At 40.5% G+C, this 24920-nt stretch overlaps 1 protein-coding gene across 5 annotated transcripts in view; it reads right to left on the bottom strand.

Annotated features, from left to right (window-relative positions):
• The window catches only part of sema5a (sema domain, seven thrombospondin repeats (type 1 and type 1-like), transmembrane domain (TM) and short cytoplasmic domain, (semaphorin) 5A), a 166896-nt gene that overhangs the window by 85529 nt on the left and 56447 nt on the right, over nucleotides 1-24920 (bottom strand). For all 5 annotated transcript variants that reach the window (XM_052016670.1, XM_052016671.1, XM_052016669.1 and 2 more), the window contains 7 exons: nucleotides 23523-23568; nucleotides 10732-10794; nucleotides 9366-9464; nucleotides 5509-5722; nucleotides 4939-5224; nucleotides 4415-4550; nucleotides 1466-1670 (listed from right to left, as the gene is read on the bottom strand). In XM_052016670.1, the coding sequence (XP_051872630.1) occupies nucleotides 1466-1670; nucleotides 4415-4550; nucleotides 4939-5224; nucleotides 5509-5722; nucleotides 9366-9464; nucleotides 10732-10794; nucleotides 23523-23568 (1049 nt within the window). The remainder of the gene's footprint in view (nucleotides 1-1465; nucleotides 1671-4414; nucleotides 4551-4938; nucleotides 5225-5508; nucleotides 5723-9365; nucleotides 9465-10731; nucleotides 10795-23522; nucleotides 23569-24920) is intronic.

The following is a 24920-nucleotide window of genomic DNA, read 5'->3' as shown; positions in this document are numbered from 1 at the left end:
GACCCATCATCAGGACTGGAAAGAAAGAGGGCGGAAGCCAGAATAAAAGGGTGGGGGGAGGGGGAGGAGCACGAGCTGGCAGGTGAGAGGTGAAAGCAGGTGGGGGGGGGGGGGAGGTAGGTAAGTGGGGGAGGGGTGCAGGTGGAATGATGCGAGAAGCTGGGTGCTAATAGACCCTTTATTCCATGGTCTACTATCCTCCCCTCTCAGATTCCATTTTGTTCAGCCCTTTGACTCTTCCACTTATCAGTTCCCAGCTTCTCACATCATTCCACCTGCACCCCTCCCCCACCTAACTACCTTTCTCCTTCACCTGGATTCACCTGGCATCCACCAGCTTGTGCTCCTCCCCCTCCACCCCACCCCTTTATTCTGGCTTCTGCCCTCTTTCTTCTCAGTCCTGATGAATGGTCTCGGCCCAAAATATTGACTCTTCATAACCATCCTTTGCTATTTTTTTTTGAGTATGTTTTTCAGTTTAATGCAAAAACAATCTCTTATTAAACCATTATATTCTATATTGAATAGAATTATAGGATGATTTAAGGTTTTGTTGTATCCTGGATGTATAACTTGTTATAAATTCAACAGATTTTATGCTGAGGTAGCTGTCATAAATAGAATTCATAAGTTGGTAAAAAGTGAAAATAAAAAGTCAAATATTTCAATTAAACCAAAAACACTCGAGGTAAATGTTGACTTTTGTCAATAATGTAAAATAACAAGCATCAACTCAGTCAACCATTATGATTGAGAGAGATATACTGTATAATGGACAGCTGAATCAATACCTCTTGTACACAATTGTCAAAATATAAATTATCCTTGATGCGAGCTAATGTTTCCCCAAATCTCTTTGTCAGATTACTATTTGAAAATCTCTTCCATTCAGGAAGACTGACAGCGTGCATCACATAATTCACCTTGGTCAACTTCGGAGTCAACCAATGATAAATTAATGGGACTTTTAAATATAATAAAGTAGTCATAAATTCACACTAACAAGAAACTGAGTTGAAGATATACAGTGCACTGCCATTGTTTCTGCAATATACAACTTACTATACTATAACCTGGAGCCAATGACTATCTATGAATGAGGTTCAGCTGCCAACGCTGGAATTAAATAATTGAGACAACATACTCTATTGACACCTGTGGTGCAAGTCTTTGTCTGAAGATGCAATTGGATAACTTTAAAAATTTGTCCAGCTACAAATACAAATGCTTTAGAGATTTTAAATATTAAAAATATCAATGAAACACAGGCTACTTATTCACCAGATTTGGTCCTTACTTTCATGATCTTTGGGACACAAGTAAACAAATTTCTATCAAGGTGACAAGTAATCACAAATTTGCAATCACATCTATGTGAGCTTTCTATTATTAAATGTTTACCAAACTTTATTATGCTGATGATTGCCATAATAATGTGTAATCACTATGAATTAATTTGTGGTACCTGTAGCCAAGTACATAACATGAAAGAGCATATCCTTTCCCTGCACAACATCCACTGCTATGTGGGAAAATCGACTATTGTCCTCCATGAAGAAAGGGATTGGAAATATCGGCTGCACCACTTCATGCATAAGAATAAATCTTTGAGCATCCTGGAGGTTCCTCTCTGTGAGATTCATGTAAGGACCATAATCGATAGTACCACACTAATAAAGAAAAGATAACAAAAAGGCAAGTTTCAGGTCGAATTTACAAAGAGAAACAAATAAAGTAATGAACGCGTGTTGAAATAATTATCACGGAATAGTACAGCACACATTTTACAATTAAGATAATTAGTGTTCCAGGGTTTTTGATGTTTTAGAAAAGATAGAGGGAGGGAAGTGGGGTGGGGGGAGTTGCATTATTAATCAGGGACAATATCACAGCTGCACTCAGAGGGGACAGAATGGAGGGCTCATCCACTGAGTCTACATGGGTAGAACTCAAAAATAAGGAAGGTGAATCATTCTGATGCTATTATACTACAGATTCCCCCCATAGCTACTGGAACATTGAGGAACAGATATGCAGGCAGATTAGGGAAAGGTGTAAAACCAACAGGGTTGTTGTCATGGGTGACTTCAACTTCCCCAATATAGACTGGGACCTCCTTAGTGCAAGAGGTTCAGACAGGGCAGAATTTATTAGGTGTATCCAGGCAGGTTTCTTAAATCAGTGTATAGATAGTCCAATGAGAGGAGGGGCCATACTGAACCTGGTGTTGGAAAATGAGCCTGGCCAGGTGACTAACCTTTCAGTGGGAGAACATTTAGGGAACAGTGACCATAACTCCTTAAGTTTTAAGACGGCTATAGATAAGGATATGTATGGATCTTGGGGGACAGTATTAAATTGGAGCAGGGCAAATTACAAGAGCATTAGGCAGGAATTAGGGAGAGCTAATTGGGAACAGCTGTTTTTGAGCAAGTCCACATCTGACATGTGGAGGGTGTTTAAAGACCAACTGTACAGGACAGGTATGTTCCAATAACAAGGAAGGTCAGAGAGCCAGAAGAGGCCATGAAAAGTCCTTGGCAAGTAGGATTAAAGAGAGTCCCAAGGCATCCTATAAATACATCAAGAGCAAGAGGATAACTAGGAGAGGGAATGATCACTCAAGGATAAAGGAGGGAACATGTACTTGGAGGCAGAGGATGTGGGCAAGGTCCTAAATGAGTACATTCCTTTGGTATTTACCAAGGAGATGGACATGGAGGATAGCGAGATAATTGTGGAGGATGTTAATATGCCAGGGCATTTTGAGATAAAGAAAGAGGTCGTGTTGTGTCTCTTAAAGAACATAAAGGTGGATAAGTCCCCAGGGCCAAATGGGATGTGCCCCAGGTTATTGAGAGAGGCAAGAGACGAGGTTGCTGGGGCCTTGATCAAGATTTTCATGTCCTCTCTAGACACAGGTGAGGTTCCAGAGGACTGGCAAGTAGCTAATGTTGTTCCGTTATTCAAGAAAAGAAATAGAGATAATCCCGGAAACTATGGACCGGTGAATCTCATGTCAGTGGTAGGGAACCTTTGGAGAAGATTCTTAGGGATAGGGTTTATAAGCTTTTGGAAAACCATTACCTAATTAGGGACAGTCAGCACAGATTTGTGCGGAGCAAGTTGTGTCTTACTAACTTGATTGAGTTTTTCAAGGAGGTGACAAAGGTGATCGATGAAGGTAGAGCTGTGGATGTTGTATAAACAGATTTTAGTAAGGTGTTTGACAAGGTCCCCCATGGTAGGTTCATCCAGAAGATTAAGATGCATGGGAACCATGGTGACTTGGCAGTTTGGATTCAGAATTGGCTTGCCCATAGAAGAGAGGGGGTAGTGGTCAATGGGATATATATAAAAATGACCTGGATAAAAATGTAGATGGGTTGGCTAGTAAGTTCGCAGACGATACAAAGATTGGTGGTGTTGTAGATAGCATAGAAGGTTGCCAAAGGATATATCAGGATATAGATCAGTTGCAGATATGGGCAGAGAAATGGCAGATGGAGTTTAACCCAGTCAAATGTAAGATGTTGCAATTTGGGAGATGAAATGTAAAAGGACAGTACACTGTTAATGACAAGACCCTTAAAAGTGTTGATGTGCAGAGGGATCTTAGGGTCCAAGTCCATAGCTCCCTGAAAGTGGCTGCACAGGTTGATAGGGTAGGTAGTAAAGGTGGCATATGGCATGCTTGCCTTTATTAGTCGAGGCAATGAGTTCAAGAGTCGGGAAGTTATGTTTTAAAAAACTCTAGTTAGGCCGCATCTGGAGTATTGCATTCAATTCTGATCGCCCCATTATAGGAAGCATGTGGAGACTTTGTAGAGGATGTAGAAGAGGTTTACCAGGATGCTGCCTGGATTAGAAGGCATGTACTATGAGGAGAAGTTAGGCAAACTTGGGTTGTTTTCTCTTGAGTGGTGGAGACCGAGTGGAGACCTGACAGAAGTTTATAAGATTATGAGAGGCATAGATAGAGTAGGCAGCTAGTATCTTTTCCCCAGGGTTGAAATGTCTAATACTAGGGGGCATACATTTAAGGTGAGAGAGGGTAAGTTCAAAGGAGATGTGCAGGGCAAGTATTCTTCTTGTATACAGAGAGAGGTGGGTGCCTGGAATCCACTGCCAGGGTGGTAGTGGAGCCAAATACAACAGGGGTAATTAAGAGGCTTTTAAATAGGTGCATGAATGTGCAGAGAATAGAGGGATATGGACATTATGTTGGTATAGGGACTAGTTTAGCTAGGCATTTAGTTACTATTTTAATTAGGTCACCACAACATCGTGGGCCAAAGGGCCTGTTCCTGTGCTGTACTCTTCTATGACTGTTGTTTTCTTCTGTACAAAGCAATGTGATGAGAAGTTTCATACATCAGTCATAAATACTTGATAATTACTGAGTTATAAATACCTGAAAATTAGGGTTAGGATTTGTAAATGGTAGCCAGGCCGAACGGGAATTCTCTTGGAATTTGAATGGCCCCGCAAAAACTTGAGTAATGGCACTCAGATTAAACATGCAGACAGCTGAAGCTGCAATACTGTTCCTGTAGGAAATATACCCATGTATAATTAAATAGTCTTGATAAACATAATTTCATCTTGCTCTGTATTAATAAGTACATCTGAAGAGCAAAGAATTACATTAACAAGAGTATATCTATAGTTGATGAAAATAACAATGAAACCTGCAGATTCTCAGATTCTGAAATAAAAACAGAAAATGCTGGAAACACTCAGTCTAGGCAACAACTATGGAAAGGTGAATGGAGTTAGGTGTTTCGAGACAAGGACCCTTCCTCAGAACTAGGGAGAAAGCAAACAAAATCATTTTAAGTTGCACCTTCTCTTTCCAGATGAATATTTCTAGCATTTTCTGTTTTTATACCTAAATTGTGCCTTCATAGAATGGTAAAAGCTCAAGTGGATACCTACACATTCGTCGTGAAGATTCCATAAAGCATGTCTTGCTCAGGTAAGAAGAACGTTCTTAAGAGCTCATTGTAATAAAATGGAATTTCACCAGGTCGAGAACAGTTTAGTCGGGCTTTCATGAAAGTTGTCCAGGTGTCCTCCAGGAGAAATCTTCCTCCAATGTCATTTTTGCATACTCTGGCTACTCTGGAGAAAATAGTTTTGCCACAGTCATGTTCCACTGCATTTTCCCGAAAAAAGAAATAGGTGAAGTTTCCAATATCATAGGATGACACAAAATTTGGTTCTATAAAACAAAATATTAAAAATGTAATAAAAATCAGCTGTGGTATCTTTTGGATATTCCATATTCTTGACTCTTGATTCATTACTCTTGACACACAATATTTATTATGCCCAGGTAACAACTTTTATGCTTATGTTTTCAGAATAAACCTGATATTCTACCACTCTGTACACTGATTTAAATAAGGACCAACATTATTAATCATATTTAAAATAATTAAAGACACTTTGATACATAAAATAATGTTCACAATTATTCCTGTCCCTGACCTAGTTAGTGCTCACCATTTAGCCACTTTGAGTTGTACTGAGCAGTACGTAGTGGAGGAAGCCCTCCCAGACTGCGGTAGATGGCAGGGTCTCTCCCTGGGAAGTCCATGGCAGTGGCAGCATAAAGTTCTCCAGTAGATGTAATCAGAGCAGTGGAATTGTGCTGTGGATTGTATGGACACCGAGCCATCCCACTGATGCGATCGTGGACTTCTGTCAGGTTTGTTAGCTACAAAAGAGAAGATTATCCAAAAAAACTATTAATAAACCTAATAAAAATTGGAGACCATTTCACATTCTTAATCCCAAGCAAAGTCTCACTGCTAAAGTAATGCTCCTGAACATCCACATGTGGTTTGTCATCTCAGATAGTGGCTTTTATCTGTTAATTATGGCGTGACCCAGTAGACTACATGTATGGGGGTTTTAAAATACCACATCTTAATTATGTGAAGGCTGCAATCTTCAGTGATGGTCCTCAGTTGAAACACTGATACAATAAATCTGAAACTGCAATTTCTATTATGTGTAACTACTTCTGGTGAGGAAGGGGTCATTATGTGTTAGAGGCACTGAGAAAAGGCAGAGAACACTTAGCCCTTAGTGAATAAGAAGTACATTAATGCACCAGTGTTGCACCTCATCTTCCAAGCTATCCATTCTAATTGGTGCCGTGAATTAAAGTGCCAGCTTAATGATAATTTAAAATATTTTTAGTTGTGAAGCAATTCATATTAATTTTATGTTGGTCTTTATATCTGACAAAGAAAGCACTTCATCACTGCTTTCAATCTGCTTATGAACCCAGGGTACAGAAGAGAGACGTTCCCTATAACCAATCCCTTGGTCTCATTTTGATCTTCAGTAGAGGGAATTTTAGGTAAAGGATAACAAAGCTATTCACCAAAAAAAATCATCCACTAAACTTAAAAGAAATTCTTATATACTCCTAATGGAGTGGCTAGCTTTCTAAATGTGAAACTATCCCAGAAGCTGTGTTTATCCATTTACTGTCTGAAGTAAATATAATCCCAGAATAGCAGTTTCATCAAGCACACAGTAGTCTGGTACTTAAGTCTTGTGTAACAAATTCACTGCTATATCCTCTTCCTTCACAGAGTAATATCCATTTTATGAAACTTAAGCTGCTCATCTATGCTGGAGAAGCTGGGAACTCACTCAGACTCTACAGAAATTCTTCCTTGATTGCACATGCTAAACATCCAGAAACAATAGCAGTTGCACATTGTGCTCCATTTTGGAAATTTGACTTCATTGAAGACAATGGAACTGAATTTCAGAAACAAGGTTCAACATGCAGCTCCTACTACGTAGGAACATTTAACAACAGCCACCAAGGCCGATACACCACACTGATGTAGAGGTAGTGGAAAATAATTCACCTAAGGGTGCCAGAAGTAGAATTTATCAGGACGTTATAAATGGGGCAGATTCCAGGCTAACTGACTGCTACCTCGTATTCCTAGCCCACAGCATGGAAAAATCTTGTTTTCCAACCTCCTGAGCCCTAAGAATATAAGCGCTATTATAGTTTCACATGTTTTGTGAATTTTTCCATAACACACACAAGTAATAACTGAATCTCAGAAGTTCTATGAATCCATAAATTATTTCAGCTTCCCTCCTATATCGTTACAAGACCATATGCCGTCAACTAAATTGCCACCATCTGTAGCCTTGAAAGACCCTGCATGCTTCCAACAGTATCTAACAACATGGTGGAAAATAGTGTCCAACAAATCCATAAAAGTTTTTCAAAGAGGTAACCAAGAGGATAGATAAGGATAGGGCAGCGGGCGCTGCCTACATGGATTTTAACAAGGCCTTTAACAAGGTCCTGCATGGCAGGCTAGTCTGGAAGATTAGATTGCATGGGTTCTAGGCAGAGATAGCTAATTGGATTCGTAATTGACTCGACAGTAGGAAGCAGAGAGTTATGGTTGAAGGTTGGTTCTCCAACTGGAACCTGCAACTAGTGGTCTGCCAGGACCTTTGTTGTTCATTATTTATATAAACAATTTGGATATGAATGTACAAAGCATGGTTAGTAAGTTTGCAGATGATACTAAAGTTGGTGGTATTTTAGACAGTGAAGAAGATTATCAAAAATTACAGGGGAATCTTGATCGGCTAGGTAAGTGGACTGGGGGGCTGGCAAATGGCTTTCAATTCAGATAAGTGTGAAGTGTTGCACATTGGGAAGTCAACCAGGGTAGGACTTGTACAGTGAATGGTCAGGCCCTGGGGAGTGTGTGGAACATAGGGACCTAGGAGTACAAGTAAATAGTTTGTCGAAAGCAGCGTCACACACAGGGTGGTGAAGGTGGTGTTTGGCACGCTGGCCTTCATCAGTCAGGGCATTGAGTATAGGAGTCAGTACGTTATGTTGCAGTTGTACAAGATGTTGATGAGACTGCACTTGGAGCACTATGTACAATTTTGGTCGCCCTGTTATAGGAAAGACATCATTAAACTTAAAAGAGTGCGGAGAAAATTTACAAGGATGTTGTCAGGACTCAAGGGCCTGAGTTATAGGGAGAGGTTGGGTAGGCTAGGTCTTTATTCCTTGGAACATAGGAGATTGAGGCATGACTTTATAGAGGTAGATAAAATCACGAGTCATATAGATAGGGTGAATGCACATAATTTTTTTTCCCCCCAGGGTAAGGGAACTAAACATTAGATGGCATGAGTTTAAGATGAGAGGTGAAAGATTTAAAAGGGACCTAAGGGGCAACTTCTTCATGCAGAGGGTGGTGTGTATGTGGAATGAGCTGCCAGAGGAAGTGGTTAAGGCATATTTAAAAGACACTTGGATAAGTACATGGATAGGAGGTGTTTAGAGGGATATGGGACAAACACAGGCAAATGGGACTAGCTTAGTGGGCACCATGGTCAGCATGGACAAGTTGGGCCAAAGGGCCTGTTTCTATGCTGTATAACTCTATGACTCCATGCAATCCCTGTCTGGATATCACTTCCAGCATTTTTATTCATGTTGAAGCAGCCACGTCATCCGTAAGCTCAGCTCCTCAGAGGTCTGCTCCCAAGCTCCTGAGCAAGTCCCAGGCTATCACTGGGAATCTAGCTTAGATAACTAAAGTTTGGTCTTTCACCCAACAACACTCATCACACACCCAATGATCCATTACCTCTCCAATCAAAGGCACTCTAACTCAGCAACTCATGGCTTCAACCAATAATCGTAGGTTATCCCTTCATCACACTAACCTGTGAACCCCAGCTGCTGACCCAGACTCACTGGATTTTCTATGTACTCTGCAGTGGTGCAATGCACAAAGGAAAGGTCTGATACTACCCAAAGTCACGGACCTCAATCTCCAATGGATTTCCACACAGTGGCCTCATGCCGAAAACATTCATGAGCCTACTGCAAAGTAACTGTTTAATGCACTATAGCTGGTGCCAAAGAATTTCTTGGCCAGCGTTCCTCAGAGAGAAATTAATCCCCAAGGACACCAAGTACACATAGGCTCCTGCTAACAGCCTTAGTCTTCCTTGTCCTCTTCCTTCATTCAGCAGCTTTTCTTGCCATGTGCCATAGGACACTAGTGTCATATGCACACTAATGCATTCATTAAAATGGTGTCTGGCTTGACTCAGGTCAAAGATGCACATTGGATCCCATTTTAGATTCAGATTAGTTTATTGTCATATACACCAGGGTGCAATAAAATTCCTTGCTCGCATGAGCCTCACAGAGAATGGAACCAACAGCTGCAGCTTCTAAACAAGAACTAGTCCAAATCTTACATCTGAGATCCCTTAGTTGAGTCCAATTATATTATGTCTAATTAAACATGCAAAAAAAATGAATTGATTGTAATTACCGTCCGATTAGTACATATGGGAGTAAATGCATTCGTTCCACAGGTGAAGATGGTGTTTCTGTTGATAAGGAGGACCCGAATGTAATTTTGACATTCCTCCTGCAATGACACTGTAGCTTTAGCAAAATCACAACTGGGAAACTTCAATGCAATTTTATTCCAATTGTCTATAATAACAGATTCAGCCAAACACAAAAGATCATCACAAAGCAATTTAATCTTCTGAAAGAATTATACCTCAATTATTGGTACTGACTGAATCTTAACAAGCCTATCTTGAGGTAGCTGGCATATTCACTGCAATTTTGATGTCATTCAGTGAATGCGCTGGCTTGTATTGAGTTTTCTATGGTGCTTTATATAATGGAAGTGAATGGACAGTAATCAGGGCTCATTCCAATTCTCACAAGTAATTTAGGACAATAATAAGACTGACTCAAAAGAAGAGGAAAGACTCAACAAGTCAAATATGCAGTTATGCACTTTTCCTGAAATAAACAGCAGCTTTTCTTTCCTCGGTCAGATGATAAAAGCTTATCTTCACCCCTGTCAGGGTCAATGCTCTCCAGTCAAACTATTTAAATCTGGGAAATGCCGAATTTAAATAAATAGCTTTTAATATAAAGCTGAATATATGCAGGAATATACACCTAAGCCTGGCCCTTTGAGTATTATATCATTTTGTATCAGAGAAATTCCATCACAAAATAATAAATCAAGTCCAACATCCAAAATTATGAGGAAATTAAAAGTAGGAGGATGTGGAAGAATAATACCATCGTCCATTATATAGAACACAAATTAGTAATAACGAGTTAAATAGCTAAGATATTTAACCAATAAATGATTGTGGGAATATTGATTTTATTAGAAACAGAGTCACTTCTCATCTTCTAACCTAATTATCACGTTTGTACATTAAAAAGCCATGCAGAATGTATATCCAGCAACAGGCAGTGATGTACATTTTTAATATTGAAATTCTGGATATTGGTTACAAGCACAAAATGATTGGTATTCATTGGTTTAAATACTTCATCAGCTCTTTCCAAATATACCTCAAACAAGACATAAGAGGCATTTAGACAGGCGCATGAACAGGCAGGGAATGGAGGTATCTAGACCATGTCCAGTCAGATGAGATTAGTTTCAATTGGCACCATGATCAGCATGGATATCTTGCACCAAAGGGCCTGTTCCTGTGCTGTACTGTTCTATGTTCTATTTTCTATGATTACAATTTCTGCGACTCTTCTACTGAGGGCATTTGTTTGCATCACTGCTCAGAAAAACCTAAGCAAGGGTGCAGTCCAAGCCTTATGAGGCAGAACACTACCTTATTTCTGGAAGAACAATTACCGCGTACCTCAGTTTTGCCTTTGCTGAAGCAGCTTCGTTTTGTCATCTCATCCGAAGACCATTCCACTTTCTGAAGGGGAACATACCATAAAGTTACAATTAAGACCACATCCAAAAATTGAATGCATTCCTCAGAATGCATTGTGTTCTTGTTGAGAATCTTCCTCAGCCCCGCAGAAATTCATCTCCAACTTACATTTGTTTCATGATTTGATGCATGCCATGATACAAACCAATGGGTCTACAACACTTCCAATCTCAGTGAAGGCCTGTTGTTGAGCAAAAGGCTTCAAGGCCCCAAGACATTCTTCAAGTTTTCTTACCACAATGCTGCATCTCACCTCCAACAAGATCTCTGCTACAGTGAAGCTAATCTACAGGACAAATGAGAAACTGTTCAACTTATACCGTTACAGTCCAGAAACACAGTCACCCTCAATAGTGGATAGTGTGGACGATTGTTGAAGGTTGCAGAGGGACATTGAAAGGACACAAAGCTGGCTAAGAAGTGTCAGGTGGCATTCAATCTGGAGAAGTGCGAGGCGGTACACTTTGGAAGGACAAACTCCAAGGCGGAGTACAAAGTTAACAGCAGGATTCTGCGGAGCGTAGAGGAGCAGAGGGATCTGGGGGTTCATATCCACAGATCACTGAAAGTTGCCTCACAGGTGGATAGGGTAGTTAAGAAAGCTTATGGGATGTTAGCTTTCATAAGTCGGGGGATCGAGTTTAAGAGCCATGAGGTAATGATGTAACTCTACAAAACTCTGGTTAGACCACACTTGGAGTACTGTGTCCAGTTCTGGTCACCTCATTATAGGAAGGATGTGGAAGCGTTGGAAAGGGCGCAGTGGAGATTTACCAGGATGCTGCCTGGTTTAGAGAGTATGCATTATGAGGAGAGACTAAGGGAGCTAGGGCTTTACTCTTTGGAGAGAAGAAGGATGAAAGGAGAAATGATAGAGGTGTACAAAATATTAAGAGGAATAGATAGACAGCCAGTGCCTCTTTTCCAGGGCACCAATGCTCAATACAAGAGGGCATGGCTTTAAAGTAATGGGTGGGAAGTTCAAGGGAGATATCAGAGGAAGGTTTTTTTACCCAGAGAGTGGTTGGGGCATGGAATGCACTGCCTGGGGTGGTGGTGGAGGCAGGTACATTGGTCAAATTCAAGAGATTGTTAGATAAGTATATGGAGGAATTTAAAATAGAGGGATATGTGGGAGGAAGGGGTTAGATAGTCTTAGGCGAGGTTTAAAGGTCGGCACAACATTGTGGGCCGAAGGGCCTGTATTGTGCTGTACTGTTCTATGATAATAGTTGAACTGGCAAAAGGAGCACACCACCTCACTCACCATTCCATCAGATACCTTCTGCCCCAGCTGTGGCAGAATGTATTATTCCTTTATTGGCTGTATCGGCTATCTCAGAACCACAGAGTTGGTGGGTTATTGGCACTGTCTATGATGTATGACATTTCTCGGAGCCTACATGGAATATATGCTGACCCAAGAAAAAGTATTCTCATCAGAAGCTATTGTATTGTGAAGAATAATTCCACTGATTTAAATTTCCCAGATATATGCATAAAAATGCAATTTATTGGCTCAATATTGTTTTCACAGAGGCTTCATTGACTGACATCAATAAACATGTATTACAAAAAGTTGTTCTTTAGTTCCTACACAGAAAATGGATTTAAGTATTGCATGGAGAGATCACTTAATATCTCTTTTGTTTTAGGGTCTTTTGGACATCTCTCACATTTAAAAAAAAATCACGTAGCCCAAAGCCATGAAAAAAAAGCATTTTCTTTTGAAAAAGAATTTTCAATGATTATGTTTCCACTTCATGGAACCAGCATATGGAAAGAGTGAAAGGCTAGCCTGGAACATTCATTGTACCAAGTGTCAAATAGACACTAAAGATATGCCTGGAGATACAAGAGACTACAGATGCTAGAAGAACTCAGTGGGTCAGGCACCATCTGTGGAGGGAAATGGACAGTCACTATTTCAGATCTAGACCCAAAATATCGACTGTCCATTTCCCACCAAGATATGCCTACTTCACTTTTACTATTCCCCTTGTAACCCAAGGTTACAGACTGGGATATCTCTGCAAGGGGACTGCATTAACACAATCTATCAATGGGAAATCCTGCAATGCAGGGAATCCCAATGGCTTCTGTTTCCTCTTCCTCCTGTGAGCTGAACGGAAAAACACACAAAGCATTCTGTCTGAATTATGGAATTTGGAAGATCCCCATGCAGTGAGCAGCAAACTATGAGATCTGGCAGAAATGAACAGCAGCAACAGGGTGGAATGATCCCAAGGCCTGGAGGTTGAGAATGGCTGTGGCTCCAACCTCCATAGGCAAAGCAGGTCAGGCACACGCAAGCTACATTTGAGGTCACAAATCTCACAACAGAGAGCTGACCCTTTAAAATAGCAGAGTTTCAGAGGAAATGGAATTACTAAAACCTGGTTATTCCATTACTGAAGTTTTTCAGGCCAGTAAGGCCAGAAAAAAAAAAAATCACACTGAAAATTAATTGTGGGTATTGCACTACAGTTGGAGTCATTTCAGAGAGTTTTACGTTGGAAAAATCCATTTGTTGAAATGAAAATCCTACCAAAAAAAAATCAAGTCTTAAAATTTCTGACAAGCACCTAGAAATGAGCACTGTCTGGCTCCATTTTGGGGTAAGCTGATTGTCAGGGACAGAGCACCATTTCTTTTGGAGTTGTACAAAGGAATGTCTGGGCCTCAAACGTAATGTGTCATACAATATTTGAGTTTAAACGTAGTGATTACAATACTTAAAGAAACCTTACTTGGATGATTTAGCAGTACACCCAGATCTCAAGATATGCTGGCCCTTTGTTTCTGTGGCTTTCTCCTAATGCCCCAGCAGCTGTTTGGCAGCAAAATCAGAAGATACCCCATAAAAATAGCACAGGAGGGCATTAATGTCATTTTTCATGCATTGTGGTTGTCTCCCAGTTTGAAGAGCAAATTGCAATAAGCACTGCAGAAATTCAGGGCCTTTCAATATATTCCTTCTTAGAAAAAAATATTGCCATTTCTGAGGCTGTTTAATTGAATTTTAAGAACTCCACTATTCAGTGACCCCATACTAGAAAATACAACTAGAAGGGTTTTCAGTAGGTGTCACCTCCAATCCTCTGACTTTCACTCTCTAGGTTTGCACAAGAATAGCTATTTGCATACAGTGTGGGAGACTGCCTGTTGTCCAGACAACCACTTCTCAACAGGAGGGGAAAAGTCAACTTTCAGAAGTTCAAAAAGGGAACATTTTTCTTTATTTGAGGTTATAGTTTCTCGTAGGAATAATGGTTTCAGTGGAAGGCAGTTCTTGACTAAATGTAGATTATCACCATCTTTAAATGAAACATTGTACAACAAAAATTCAAAAAAGATTCTTCACACTTTACAGGAAGGGAACAAAAACGCAGACTACTTATTGAAGTGGCTGTGAGGCTTACCAAAAAAAGCCAACAAATATTTCAGTGAGTAATTTTATTGAGATGATTAAGAATACATCAAATGTAAGGTTTTTTTTGCCGAAGCATTGTGAGCTCATCAGCTTTCTGTACTGGAATTTGGTCCCAATCTGACAAGGCAGATTTACTACAGCTACTGTGCACAGAGTCTTATGAAAAGATTGCTGGGCTGTACAGAATATGGCCTGTGGTACAATGTATTCTGTACAAATTGAAATGGCAGCACTCCAGTGACTGCTGGAAGTGGCTACCCTGTGGACTCAGCAGCTGTTTGAATTACTGAATACATAGAAAGTAATTGGCAGCAGAAATTGCCTTTCAATAACATGCTGACAGTTCACTTCCAGCTATGCAATACAACAAAAATACAGCAATATTTCTGAAGCTGAAGCTGATCATATCACTTTCAGGTTCCTATATCTTTCTAGCAGTGTAAGCCTTCTGGTAGGCAACCTCTTTCTCTTCTTTGTCAAAATCATACAAATTCAGTATGAAGGTATGACTTTGTCCTTGCCCATGTACTACTATGCTTTGTCAATGTTTTAAGATTACCGTCAGAATAGAAACAAAAGTGGAGCCAACATATACCATATAACACCTATATTTTGTTGCTCCTCTCTCCAAACCTACCCCTTGTCTGAAGTTTGTGTGATTTGGGTTTCTATTCAACCTCCTGATTAGACATGCAGTCATGAATGCAGACCAGGCTAATTACAACCAAGAGTACATTTGAATAGATACAACTGCACACTTAGTAATGTTAATTATAACCACTTAATAATACCCTTTATTTACAATGATTATTATTTGCAAGGATCAGAAGTTGATGCATTTCTTATTTTACTACTTTTGAAATGTCATTTTGATGCAAAGCTACAGAGTAAAAGTTTGGTTAAGATGGTAATCCTGTAAACTTCTTTCATTCCTGCCTCCACCCATCAATCCAGACAATCACAACTGAATTAATTCTGAGAAGATTACTACACTTGCATACATTTCATGGAGACACAAGAGCTGTAATCTGGAGCAACAATGAATCTGCTGGAGAAACTCAGCAAGTCAAACAACATCTGTGGGCAGAAAGGAATTGTCAACATTTCAGGTCAAAACACTGCACTAGGACTGAGAGGGGAGATACCCTGTATAAAGAGGAGAGGGGAAATGGTGCAGCATGGGACAGAGGTGATTGGTGGATTGGGGGTTGAAATAGGGGGTGTTAAAGGTTGATGGGCAGATCAAGCCAGGTAGGGGAGGGGGATGGGTGGAGCTGGGAGACATGATAGATGGAGGCAAACAGAAAAAAAAGGAAGATGGAGACAGGAGTCGTTTGGGGAGGGTGAAAGTGGAGACAGCTGCTGAAGTCTGCTTATTAAGGAAGGTGATAATGGGAACCATTAGGGGGAAAGGTAAAAGGCAGAACCAGGGGGCGGGGGGGCAGGAGGGGAGGGAGGACAGGGAAAAGTGTGCTTAGTAGGTGGATGGAACCAGCTAGGGGTTGTGGGAAAGGAGACAAAAATAGGGGGACCGTAAAAGGATTGGAAGGAGAGACAGAGAGAGCATGGGGGGTTGGGGGTAAACCAGAGTTGAGGGTTACCTGAAATTGGAAAATTCAATGTTCATACCATTGGGTTGAAGAATGAGGTGTTGTTCCTCTAGTTTGCGCTGGGCCTCACCTTGGCAGTGGAGAAGGCCGAGGAAGGACAGGCCATTGTTGGATTTGGAAAGGGAATTGAAATGGCATACAAATGAGAGCTCGGGATGGCCATTGTGGACAGAGCACAGATGTTCTGCCAATCAGTTCCCTAGTCTGTGCTTGGTTACGCAAATGTAGAGGAGGCCAGACCAGAAGCACTGAATGCAGTAGACGAGGTTGGAAGAGGTGCACGTGAATCTTTGCCTTGCGTGGAAGGGCTGTTTATGTCCCTAGATGGTGGTGAGGGAGGTGGTGTGGGGAGAAGTGTTACACCCCTTGCAGTTGCAGGGGTAAGGAGAGGGGTGGGTGGGAAGGGATGAGCAGACCAGGGAGTCAGAGGAAGTGGTCTCTGTGGAAGGCAGAAAGGGGTGGGGAGGAGAAGTTGTAGCTGGTAGTGGGATTTCATTGCAGCTGGCAGAAACGATGAAGGATGATATGCTGGATGCAGGGGCTGGGAGGGTGAAAAACGAGGACTAGGGGCACTTCATCTCTTTTCTGTCGAGAGCGAGGTAGGGTGAGAGCATAAGTCCAGGAAATGGAGGAAATGCGAGTGAGGGCTCCATCAACCACAGTAGAAGGGAAACCATGTTTCCTGAAGGAGGTGGACATTTCAGATGTCCTGGAATAGAAGGCCTCATCTTGAGAGCAAATGCTTCAGAGACAGAAATTGGGAGAAAGGAATGGCATCCTTACAGGGACAGGGTGGGAAGAGGTGTAGTCTGAGTAGCTATGGAAGCCAATAGGTTTATAGTAAATGTCAGTGGATAATTTGTCTCCTGAGATGGAGGCAGAGAGATCTAGAAAAGGGAGAGAAGTTACAGAAATGGTCCAATTGAATTTGACAGCAGGGTGGAAGTTAGTTACAAAGGTGCAGACATTTTATAACTTCTAACCCCATCTATTGTCTGGTGTAATTTTTTTTGCAATGGAACGGCAGCAGTTCTGCACTGAATGTAATAAATTGTCCCTACGGGAAAGACTTTATTAGTTTTGTTGTAGAAGCATCCAAAATGCAACATAAATAACTGCAAAATAGAAATGGTAATTCATTTCAATTTCCATCCTCCCAGAGTGTTGGAGGCTCACACTATAAACATTTGTTTACACTATTAATATCACTTACAGCACTTCATGCTCTACAAGTACAACAATGCAAATCCCATTCCAAGGATTGAACTAAACTTCATTTTTCATGTAAATCTCTCCACTAACAACTCAACCGAATAAACAGTTCTTAGGTCATAACTTCAACTCAAGAGCAAATATTAAACTTTCTGTAACTTTCTGAAAATATGTACACCAATTGTGTATTAGTTTTAATCCATTCATGGATATTGCATTTCGTTGGCAAGGCAGCATTTGTCGACCATCCCTAACCCCTTGAACTGAATGGCTTCCTATGCCCTTTCAGAGGGCAGTTCGGAATAATCCATATACTGGATAGAATATTTCTCTTGCAGCGCATACACCATTGGTTGAGCAACTGAGGACTGACTACACATCTGCTCCAAATATGACACCCTTCAAAATAGTTGGGATAGAATGATTATTTTAATAGCTCAGAGGGGGATTTTCAGACTCGATTTCAAAATACTTAAGGAATAACTGTCTATTTTTTCACATATTGCTTTAAATCAGAAGTATTTTCCCTCCTCCACACTAGTTTTAGTTGAGAAAACACATATAATTATACAAAATAGCAATGAAATGTGATTAAGGTAATATTTAATTTTACTTTTAAAATTAGTAATTATCAAATTATATTTATCTGATTTTTTAAATGGATGCTTCTGGCTATAATTTAATTGATAGAGTCAGAGTCATGCAGCATGGAAGCAGGCCATTCGGCCCACCATGTTTACAAAAACCAGTGGGCACCCATCCGTGTTAATCCCATCTTCTAGCACTTGGCCCGTAGCCTTCAATGCCTGGGTGATCACGTGCTCACCTAGACACTTCACAAGTACTGTAAGCAACTCTGCTTCCACCACTCTCTCAGGCAGTGCATTCCAAGTACCTGCCATTCTCTGGGTGAAAAAGGTCCCCCTCAGATTCTCTCTACACCTTTTACACCCAACCCTAAATCTATGCCCTCCAGTTTTATCTATCTCTAATATCTGGAAAAGGTTTCCCCACAGTCTATCATTTCTATAACTCAATTTTACATACCTCAATCGTGTCCCCTCTTAACCTCCTCCACTCCAGGGAAAAACAGACCTAACCACTCTGGTCTTTTCTCATAACTGAAAGACTCCATCCTAGGGCAACATCCTGGCAAATCTCTTCTGCATCCTCTCCAGTGCTATCACATCTCTCCTATAGTGTGCTGACCAGAACTGTGCATAGCATTCCAGCTGAGGTCCGACCAACATTTTATAAAGTTGGAGCATAACGTTCTTGCTCTTGTATTCAATGCCCTGACTAATGATGGAAAGTTTTGCTATCATTAAACATTGCAACTATGAGCCTAATTATCAGCTACTAAAATACTTAAATTCCATTCAAGCTGCCTTTTATAATGCTGCTTTAAATAATTACATTATTCAAAATGCTAAAATTCCAGACAAATTCAATTTTATGTGCAACAACACTAACTCAGAAAGTGACAAGATGTATCATATTATTGATAAGTCCAACATCTCACAAGATCATAATAAAATTGCCTGCAAAGACAGTAGTGGCTGTTGTTTTTGGCCATAACAAACCCCTTAGATGCATAGGGAATTCAAGACTAAGACCATGTGTAATTTCTTTAAGAACATTGATCAGTGAAACTGCACTGATTGTAAGCACATGACTAGAAAAATGGAGAGTGCAGACTAGAAATTATATTATGCAGAGCAACATCAGCAGCACACAGAAGGGCAGTCGATTTCTCAACTAAATAATATGCTAACCCAAGATAAGAGATCAAAGGCTGGAAGTGTAACTCCGTAGTCCATTTTCCATTGTTAAAATTGAAGAACATTTAAGACCTCATTGAAACAAATCTTCCATGCTTCAGGCATTTTTCCCCTAATTCAATTTTGTGTTTATTCAGCTGTGGATTATTAATTGGGCACTTATCAAATGATAGAAAATTTTACAAAACACACAGCGGAGGGAGAGTGGTATGATTACAAACGTTGTGATCCTGAGAGGAGACAACACACACATTCTCCTCATCCAACCCATTAACCAATCAGGCCACTGATTCAACCATCTAAAATCTGTTGGGGAACTGATTGGTAGGTTGCTGTTACATGCTGCACCTTGCAAACTCTGACTTTGGGCTTTTAATTCTGATGTTGCAATTGAAACGGTGACATTGGGCCTTCAAACACTTCATTATAACCGAGTCACCCATACATTAATGGAGTGCTTCACCACTTACAGGCTGGAAGTATGGGCTTCAAGTGCTTTAAAAGTCTGTGTAACTTTCTCCTTCACATTGCAGGCAGGCTTTCAGACAAACTTCTCAATACACCAAACACTTTGTCGTCTTCAGTAGACTGTCCCATCAAAGTCCTCATCTGCAGTAGAAACAGTGTGCAAACTTGCCTTTTGGTGACTTGGCATCTGGCTTTACCTTTCTCCCGGCTCTCCCTATTGGCCGTTCAAGTCTGATATCTCACCATGTGCCAATTCCACTTGAGCTAACCTCCGATTTACACACAGAGGAGTGCTATTATTGCAATGATGCACCATCATGCATTCTGTAACTACCAAGCACACCACAGTAAGGAGGTTGCTACATTTGGAGTGAATGATAGGGAAAGCCCAAGATCCTCCTCATTGGAAGGCAATGCCTCCTCTCAGCTCAGATGAGCAGAAACAACACAAAGACTTAGGGGTTCAACCAGGAAAAGAGAAAGGAGAAACACTGGCCTCTCATTATCAGACATACAATATACTGGAAGCCAACTAAAGAGTTTTAGCACCAGAGCGGAAAGTGTGGAGTTTGTGTGGAATCATATTGAATAGATTCAATGTGACTACCTCCAGCAACATTGTGACTGGGCAGCCTTGGTAGAAACCTACATTTGGTCATCAATCATCTGCCAGAGATGTCATCTCTCTTGCTGCCCCACCACTTCACCTTCCATTCCCCAAACACACAAGAGCTGTGCTCAAACTTGGAAAGACAGTAGTCCACCAATGACAGACAGATGGACTAAGTAGGGACACAAGAAAAAATGCAGATGCTGGAGCGACAAAAAATACTGAAGGAATTCAGCAGGTCAGGCAGCATCTATGGAGGGAAATGAACATTTTCAGGCCGAGACCCTTCATCAGGTCTGGAAAGAGGGCAGAAGCCAGAATAAAAGGGTGGAGGAAGGGGGAGGAGTACGAGCTGGCAGGTGATAGGTGAATCCAGGTGAGGGGGGAAGATAGGTCGGTGGGGTAAGGGGATGGAGAAGCTGAGAGGTGATAGGTGGAAGAGGCAAAGGGCTGAAGAAGATGGAATCTGATAGGAGAGGACAGTGGACCATTGAATAAAGGGAAAGAGGTGGGGAACCAGAGAGAGGAAGGTGTGGGTGATCAGCAGATCATGAGGGCAGGGGAGGGGAAAGAGAATGGACCAAGTAGATTGGAGATTTCAAGTAGTGACTCATCTTCCGAAGAAGTGACAAACCCCAGCCACATGTGAGTGACGGTGACATTGTAAGAGTGGTATGTGCTGCTTTCCTCAGGCAGCCAGATTGTTTATTCCATCATTATCTCCCGAGATCAGTCCAACAGGTCAGCTGCCCCAAACCATTCTGGCAAAAGCAGAGGTTCAGCAGCTGGTAGCCAGGCCCATGGAGGTTCAAGCAGTCAGAAGTTACTGACTACAAGCAGCTAAACATGTGCTTCCTTCAGCTTTGCTGAGGCCACTGGGGGAGGCTTAGAGAATGTTAGCAATAAACACTTATCAAAACTTACCAGTTAATGAGAGGACATTACAGCAATGGCACTCACTGAATGGGAAAGCAGTACAAAATGACCCATTAGCACTCATTCCCAGAAACACATGCCAAGTGAGGTATACTCAGCCCCAAACCCCTTCACCTACTATTCTCTAACAAGCTCATCCATTGCTCGCTAAGACCGAAGTTGTTACTCCACTTCCTCCATTCAGGTGCAAATGGCAATAAGGCATCCATGATAAGCAGCGAGACCTTTCCGTGGGTAAGGTAGAAGAGATCAATTACCCCTCCTTTAATTATTGCTTTAATGATTCTTGGAGTACAATCTGGCTCGGCTCTGCTGCAAAGTTGGACACTGGGTAAGATTTCCCTGCTTTTATATTAAAATGATGTTGATGCCCTAATTTTATTGCTGGACTCAACTCTTACATTTATTCATGAATCCCCTAGCTCAGCCAGTGAGGAAAATAAAACAATTAAAATGGAAATAGAATGGCAGGTCCTCCACACTGATTTTAACTGCCCTATTCCTGCTAGGTAGGCACAATTTTTTAAAAAATCACCCCTCAAGTCCAAGGAGCTTAGTTTGAAGGTTTGTTTTAATGCAGTGAACACACATCCTATTGAATCTCATGAAGTGTGTTGCTGTTACACAACTCTTACTATCAGTTCTGCCCTGATTCATTCATACAGTTGACAGAGAGTTTGGGCTTCAACAATCAAGTTTCAGGAGTCAGGTGTCAGGTGTCGGGAGCAGTGGTGGGTGCAGAGGTATACAGAAAATCTCTCAGCCTCTTACTTAGAATTACCAACTTCCATTCTCCTGCTCCTTTTAACTATCCATCTCTAGGCTTTCAAGGTTTCAATAGTTGTTAAGTTGAAATAAAGTATCTGAGCTTTTGTGCAATAAGTCATCCACAGAAAATTATTCCAATGCATCAAATATTGATTTAGGTGAGCAAAAAAGCAACACATATTGTGATATAAAACTAAAGTCTATCAAACAACACTTAATGTTACAAATTGAATTCCTTACTAGCTCTGATGCAGGAAATGGGCATTTATCTCCTCTGTTCCTTTGATGAATAAGTATTTTATATTTTGTTGTATTTAGTCATACAGGCAAGAATGGTCCCAAGTTAATTTGGTCTGTGTTCACTCATCCCATATCATTTTGGCCTGTGGTCATGTAGAACAAATTGAAATTTAGTGTATTTTTCTTCATTTTTTAAAACAAATGCTTCTATCAACATGGCAATTGATATAATACTGATGTATAGTAACACAGTCATTGGTATGGAATGATTTTTTTCTGCAATTTTGTCTGTATTGCTCTAGGTAAAGGAATGTTTGTGGAAGGAACCCTGCCACCTATTGGATAGATGCTTTAGAAGCATTGCCATTGACTACAATAAACATTTTAGCTGATATGGCACTGCTCTTTAATTCACATAAAGGTTTAAAATGATGAAACAAAGATGAAGAAAAACATTGCCTCTGTAACTGAAAATAATAAAGCCATGCTAATGTACTCCTGGGACCTTTAGAAATGAAAGGCTTGTCTCATGAGAAAAGATTGAACAAATGGGACCCATACTCAAGGACTACGACAAGTTAGATGCCAAGATGATCTTTTGCCTTGTAGTGGCATCTAAAACTGAGGAGCACAGTTTCAGAATAAGTGGTCACCCATTTAAGATGAAAATAAGGAGAAATATCATTTACCAAAAGATCAAAAATCTTGGATTTCTCTACCCCAGAGAGCTGTAAAGGTCAAACCAATGAATGCATTCAAGGCTAAGACAGATTTTTGGTCCACGGTGAGTCAAGGGTTATGCAGAACTGGCAAGAAAAGTGGAGCTAAGATCCAATCAGCCTTAATAGGTGGTTGATTGTCAGTGAGTATTTGGTGGGCAATAGGGACTGTTTCCATGCTGTATCTCTCTATGATCTTACTGAATTATGGAGTAGGTTCAAGTGTCTCTAAATTTGTAAATTGGTTTATTATTGTCACATTTACTGAGGTACAGTGAAAAACTTTGTTTTGCATGCCATCCATAGAGATCATTTCATCACATTCATATTAAGGTTAGTACAAGAGAGAAGCAATTACAGAATGCAGAATAAAGTGTTGCAGTTAAAGTGCATTGCAGGCAGATAGACAATAATGAGCAAGGCCATGATAAGGTAGATTGAGAGGTCAGGAGTTCATTTTATCGTACAAGAGAACCATTCAATAGTCTTATAACAGTGGGATAGAAGCTGTCCTTGAGCCTGATGTTACATGCTTTCAGGCTTTTGTATCTTCTGTCCAATGGGAGTGGGTATTGCTTCCCCTATGTTCTTATACACAAATCCTTACACATCCAAATGCAATTAAGATCATTCAGACAGATTCTACCATAAAACAAAAAGGAAACGCGGTCTCTTTACTGCAACCATTAGTGTCACCGTAATGAGACTGAACAGCTGCACTCAAGTCTCAAAATTGCATGTTAATCAAAAATTCTGTTGTCTTAAACTATTTGGATTGGTCTGGTAATATACCCAATTCCATTTGGAGATCAGAATCAGGAAGCAGATGCTAATCTTTGAAACTCTTGAACATGCACTATATAACACCTGGTACCAATTTAATTTCACAGCAGAAGTTCTCTGTTGTAACAAGTACAAAAGGAATTCACGCACCTGGATTAAAGTCAGATCCTCCTGTTTTAGTCTAAAGAGGTAGTTCCTGAAAGAAAAAAAGGATTTATGTGATTGTAACCTATTTGATGTTCAATGTGATCAGAACAATATACAATGCCAATACCAACTCACACTAGTTCCATGAAAATATGTTATAGAGCGTCTCTGAGCAAGGGTCACAGAGAAGTTCCTAAGAGTTTAACACTCTTCATTTTACACCAAATAGCTTCAATAATTAGCATAATGTGTACAACTAAATTCATTCCAGAAAGGATATCATGGAACATCTAAATAAGGACTCCTGAAGTGATAGTAAAAATGAAAGTTTATAGTTGTGACAAAAAGCTCAAAAATTAGTTTCTTTTCATTAGAACTAAGAAGATTAAGAAGGATCTAGTAGAAATTTCAAAATCATGAAAAGGTTTTGAGAAACTTAATGAAAAGTTGTTTCCTTTGATTGGTAATCCACTAGGATTAGACTCGGGATTACTACAAGAATAAATGAAGAAATTAGAAGGACTGTTTCACACAATGTAATATTAGAACATAGAATGCTTCTCAGAAAATAAACTCTTGAACATCATTTAAAATAGAACTGCTAATTATTCAAATTGGAGAGATATACAAAAGATCATCAACAACAGGCAAGGAAATCAAGTTTCGAGTTTTGAGCTCCAACTGGAGAGCTAGCAACAGCAGATGAACTAAAAATGAATGCCACTATCCCATCATATAACTCCTGTGGCTCAATACCAGCAACTTTACAATAGGCAGGAGGGTGGTACCACAAAATAAAATATATGGAACAGGGTTTGAATCCTGCAATATACCAACACCATTTTTTGTCTGTTTACACATTGCATAATAGAAATCCATGAATCCATCATGAAGAAGCAAACTATTTATTAACATTTTTAAAATCAGGCTCTCCTTGTGCAATTGGTCTAAAGTGACAATTTCTCCCTAGCCCCAAGAACTCTCACCCAGATTCAATTAATGACCAGTTACAAACAGCCCCAACCCCAATTCATGCCCTCCCCCAAACGTTCACCTGTCAACCAGAGCTTCCCACACACAAAAAGCCATATTTTTCATCCTCCCAATTTCTCAGGATTATCTCCAAGGACCAAGCTATGGTCCCCGTGGCTAATATTCCCCCAGGTGTGTCAGCAGGGAAGTCCCTTGCCAGTTGGGGGAAGTCCCTTGCCAGTTGCCATGGGGGAAGGACAGACAATATTTTACTGAGCTTCTGGTGTTAAGATCAGCAGGCCTCTATGGTCCCAGGTTCTTTGGATGTTTGATTGTTTTCAGCCTCATCCAGATCCTCTCCTAATTATTTGACACAGGATGTTCTAGATGTTCAAACAGCTGCACAAAACTGAAACATGTAGATTAAAT

This window comes from Pristis pectinata, chromosome 5 (assembly GCF_009764475.1).
Source record: "Pristis pectinata isolate sPriPec2 chromosome 5, sPriPec2.1.pri, whole genome shotgun sequence".
In the NCBI taxonomy this organism is placed as follows: Eukaryota; Metazoa; Chordata; class Chondrichthyes; order Rhinopristiformes; family Pristidae; genus Pristis; species Pristis pectinata.
Note: the sequence above shows the minus strand (reverse complement) of the source record. Positions and strands in the feature narration are given on the sequence as shown.